Source organism: Miscanthus floridulus, chromosome 16, assembly GCF_019320115.1.
Source record: "Miscanthus floridulus cultivar M001 chromosome 16, ASM1932011v1, whole genome shotgun sequence".
Lineage (NCBI taxonomy): Eukaryota > Viridiplantae > Streptophyta > Magnoliopsida > Poales > Poaceae > Miscanthus > Miscanthus floridulus.
Genome location: NC_089595.1, coordinates 105120671 through 105124948, shown reverse-complemented (window position 1 = coordinate 105124948; position 4278 = coordinate 105120671). Strand labels below are relative to the sequence as shown.

Here is a 4278-nt window from a genome sequence, read left to right as displayed (position 1 = left end):
CTGCCCTACTCTCGTTTAGTCATGTACTCACGATTCTCCTTTTCCTTTCAGATTCTCCAATTTCATTCCTAGCAATTAATCACAATAGGAGCCAGGATTGGTGATCGGCGATCCGCAATGGGCATGGACAACAAAAGTACATAAGACACATGGTATGCAAAACTGATTTATTAGATTCAAGACTTCTGTGGCTTTAGATTGTTGGAAGATTTTTTTATGTGGCACTGAATTTATTTTATTTCAGTTTGCAGTATTGGATTATTGGTTTGGTAAACTGAAACATTATATAATCCTCTTGCATATTTGTTGAAACATTAAAATGAGTGGTGATTACGTCTCCCTTTTCCAGAAATATGCATCAAAGAAGTTGCAGGCCTCACATGAAGTAGTTGCAGTGACTTATGTCCTCATTATCTTAATTGCATTTGGTAATTTATATACTGATGTAGCGACATGCTATATTTATAGTGGTTAAAACATTAACAATGGACCACCCTAACTATAAATGCTGGCTACGCCACTGCCCCCCCCCCCCCCCCCCCCCCCCCCCCCGCTTGCGCCGTGAGAACACGCGTTTCGCCGCCGCTGTCTCCGCTTTGCCCGTCGGCTGGCTGCTGGTTGCTACAGTGGGTTTCCTCTGCTCGTCTCGGTCGTGGTTGGGGCCTGTTTAGATGGCGAAAAATTTTGCAAAATGCACTGTAGCACGTTTCGTTGTTATTTGGTAATTAGTGTCCAATCATAGTCTAATTAGGTTTAAAAGATTCGTCTCGTGAATTTCGTCTAAACTGTGTAATTAATTTTATTTTTTATTTATATTTAATGCTTCATGCATGCGTCTAAAGATTTGATGTGACGGGGAATCTGAAAAATTTGACAAAATTTTCTGGAACTCCTTGGCTGAAAAGTTCTCGTGAAAAAGGCTTCCTCTTCGGGGGCATCACGTTGTAGGCCTCACCGCCCTTTTCGTTCCCATCCCACTTGGCCATTTCCCTTCCCTTCCCCTCCCAGCCTCCTCACCTGCTGCAAGCCTGCACTGGCCACTGGCTGCGCCCCCTCTAAGCAACTGTGGTTCCCTGTGCTGCCACTACTCTACACAACTCGTTCTTCTCCCTTGGCGCTACTACACTTCTGCATTTAACTCTGCCGGCCTCTGCGAGACCTTTCCTTCGCTTTTGGCCTCTTTGTTCGCTCCCCGTGTTTCTTGACTGCAGCAGGCCTCTGTAAAGGCTCCTGCCCTTTTTCTCCCGGTGAAGTGAAGCTTCTTTTCTTGCCTTGTTCAAGTTTTCTCATCGGCCTGTTGTTTCCTGCCCTGCTACTTCAGATTGCAAAACGATTGTTTCAAAATCCTTGTGTTCAAAAGATGCAACCTTTTGTTTCGACCAAGGGTTGAAAACTCCCAGCTAGCTTTTGGTCCTCTGCATCCGCACAGTGTAGTAGCTTTCAAGAAATCCCGAGCTGATCTCCCTCGAGTTCCCACGCTGTAGGACTAGTTCTGTTTTTGTAGTCTCGTTGCTTCCCAACCAGTTCCTTCCAACGCTTGCTTCTCTTTTTCACGCATCCGTTCCTGCAGCAGCTACGAGGACCATGGGCCGCGCGATGAGATGGCTCAAGAAGGTGCTCACCGGCAGCAAGAAGGAAGCGGACAAGGATCGCAAGGCACACAATGCCGCCGTGTGCGCCGGCGGTGGTCTCGGGCTGGGCCTGCCGCCGCCGGCGGAGAAGAGGCGGTGGAGCTTCGCGAAGCCGAGGAACAGCGTGGCTGACGCCGGCCGGAGGCCCTCCTCCGTGACCGCCGTCGCCGCCGGGGAGCTGCTGTCGCAGGTGCGGCCGTGCAACTGCGGCCAGGAGCGCGAGGTGGCGGCCGCCGTCGTCATCCAGAAGGCCTTCAGAGGCTACTTGGTAAGTTGGTAGTATTGCCCTAAACGAAATCCATTCTTTGTTTGTTTCTTTGGCCTCCTTTAGATTGCGAAAAAATTTCAACTCGATAAATAGTAGCACTTTCGTCTTATTTGATAAATATTATCCAATCGTGGACCAACTAGGCTCAAAAGATTTATCTCGTAATTTCGAACTAAACTGTAAAATTAATTATTTTTTTATCTATATTTAATACTCCATACAAATGGCTAAAAATTGATGTGATGGAGAGAGAGTGAAAAAACTTTGGAATTTGAAAGGCATCTAAACAAGGCCTTTCTTTGCGTTCATGATTCATTGAAGTCTTTTTTGTTTGTTTCATTCACAAAAGGAGATCAAAATGTTTGCTTTCTGTCAGTCCAGTTCTTCAGTTCCAAGAAATCAACGGATGAACAAGTGGGCATGCATGAATTTCGCAGATTCTTTTGCATTTGCATTGGACAAGAGATTTGACTTCACTAACCGCTGCAAATCCATGGCCGCTTGCTGCGCTGTTCCTTTCCGTTGAGTCGTTAGCGACTGCTCATTTGTTTAATCCCCTTCAGTCTTCAGATTAGATTATTTCCAAACTCTCCCGATATTTTTGTTTATTGCTAGGGTGCTTCGTGAACCGCGCGGCGTGACGCACCGAGTCGTCACCCCAGCTGTTTAATGCGCAATTCTTTTTCGGTTTCCCATGCGACCTGCAGCGTTCCGATGTGACTGTGAAAATTTGAAGTTTTTTGCAACGCCCGCAGGCTCGGAAGGCGCTCCGTGCTCTCAGGTCGCTCGTGAAGCTGCAAGCTCTGGTGCGTGGCTACCTCGTGAGGAAGCAGACCGCCATGACGCTGCGCAGGCTGCAGGCGCTCATGAGGCTCCAGGCCAAGACGGCGTCGTCTCGGAAATCCGTTGAACAAGTGAGGACTTTGATAAGCACTAACACCATTCACATTTTAAAATATGATGAAGTCAAATTTTAATTTTTCTTCATCTCTTGTTTGTTCACAAAGGAGCGGATCGTTGCGCGCGTGAAGCCACTGGCCGTGCCCGCGGTGCACCGCCGGCGGCTGTCCGACGGCGGGGACACCGGCTTGGATCGCAGCCCGAGGATCGTGGAGATGGACACGTGCCAGCTGCGGTGCCGGTCGTCCCGGATCACGAGCCGGTACGCCGGCGACCAGCATCCAGGCGCTTCGCCGCTCCTCCACTTCCACAAGCCGGCGTGGCGCCGCCTCCAGGAGCGAGAGCTGGAGCCTCCGCACCCCAAGACAACGCACAACACGCCCCGCCTCGGCGCGTTCCCGGGGTACCTCGGTTCTCCGGCGAAACCGGGGCGAAACCGGGACGCCGGGAGCAGCCCGCGGTACATGGCGGACACGGCCTCGTCCGTGGCGCGCACCCGGTGCCAGAGCGCGCCCAGGCAGCGGCAGCAGCAGGGCGAGCACGCGGGGCAACAACAAGAGCCGGCGGCCGAGGTAAGGCCCAGCGTAGGCCGCAGTGGGTCGAGGAAGCAGGTGCAGGCGCTGGACAGCTTCAGCTTCAAGAGCTCGGAGGCCAGCCGCGTGGAGGGCTCGGAGCTGAGCGACGAGGTCACCAGAGAATACTACCTGGACTGGCTCTGGTGATTCTGCCTTTACACCGAGTCACCCGACTGGTCTAGGAGGAGAAGGAAGGTTAACAGTTTGGTACATAGTATTAGTATTATCATTAGGATCAAGCAAGGTGTAGATCATGGTGAAATACCATGATATGCTAGTTCGACGACTACTAATCTCTGGAGCTCGAGTATCAGAGTATCGTCCTGGTCGCTGGTCGGTTTCTGGGCTGATAAGCCTGGCCAGTGTTGGTTCGTTGTGAGAGAATAATATTGTTGACTGGCTGATAAGTCCAAACTGAAACCAACAAGCGAACATGATGTATGTATGGTATCATAGAGAAGGCCGGTCTCGCTGAAAAGTTAGTCTGAAAAGTATTGTTCGCTGATTTGTTACGAGAGAAAAATACTATATCATGACTAATAGGGGAGGCTAATAAGTTTAACCAAACAAGCTGAAATAAAAATTGTGTTCTACTCCTACACTTCTAATACTAATACTTGTGACTATTTGAAAAAATGGAAAGGAAAACAACGACGAAAGTGCCTCACCTACACGGCTACACCTGTGCAGCTGGGCGCTTGTGATTGCTTGAGGTGCAGCATCAATGCTGCTGATACGTAGAATCTGATATCGACGTCACTTGTGGCTAGTACGGAGTACTACGTGGAATCTGATCGTACTAGTATATAAATGGCATGGAGATTGGTACGAGTTCTTGGCAATGGCAGATCCTTTGTTTGAAGTAAAGACAAACAAACGTTGTGGTTGTCTGGTACGTACAGTC

General features: G+C 49.6%; 1 protein-coding gene across 6 annotated transcripts; it reads left to right on the top strand.

Moving 5' to 3' along the window:
* The first annotated feature begins 925 nt into the window (after positions 1 to 925).
* LOC136513087 (protein IQ-domain 26-like) lies at positions 926 to 3912 on the top strand. Of its 6 annotated transcripts, none has more exons than XM_066507083.1 (4): positions 926 to 944; positions 1574 to 1899; positions 2655 to 2813; positions 2907 to 3912. In XM_066507083.1, the coding sequence occupies exons 2-4, from the start codon at positions 1585 to 1587 to the stop codon at positions 3519 to 3521; spliced, it is 1089 nt and encodes a 362-aa protein (XP_066363180.1). In that variant the 5' UTR covers positions 926 to 944; positions 1574 to 1584; the 3' UTR covers positions 3522 to 3912. The 6 variants fall into 6 exon arrangements, with proteins under 6 accessions (XP_066363180.1, XP_066363179.1, XP_066363178.1 ...); XM_066507082.1 differs by lacking the exon at positions 926 to 944 and adding an exon at positions 966 to 1247; XM_066507081.1 differs by lacking the exon at positions 926 to 944 and adding an exon at positions 966 to 1247 and having other exon boundaries at positions 1571 to 1899.
* Positions 3913 to 4278: the final 366 nt, after the last annotated feature.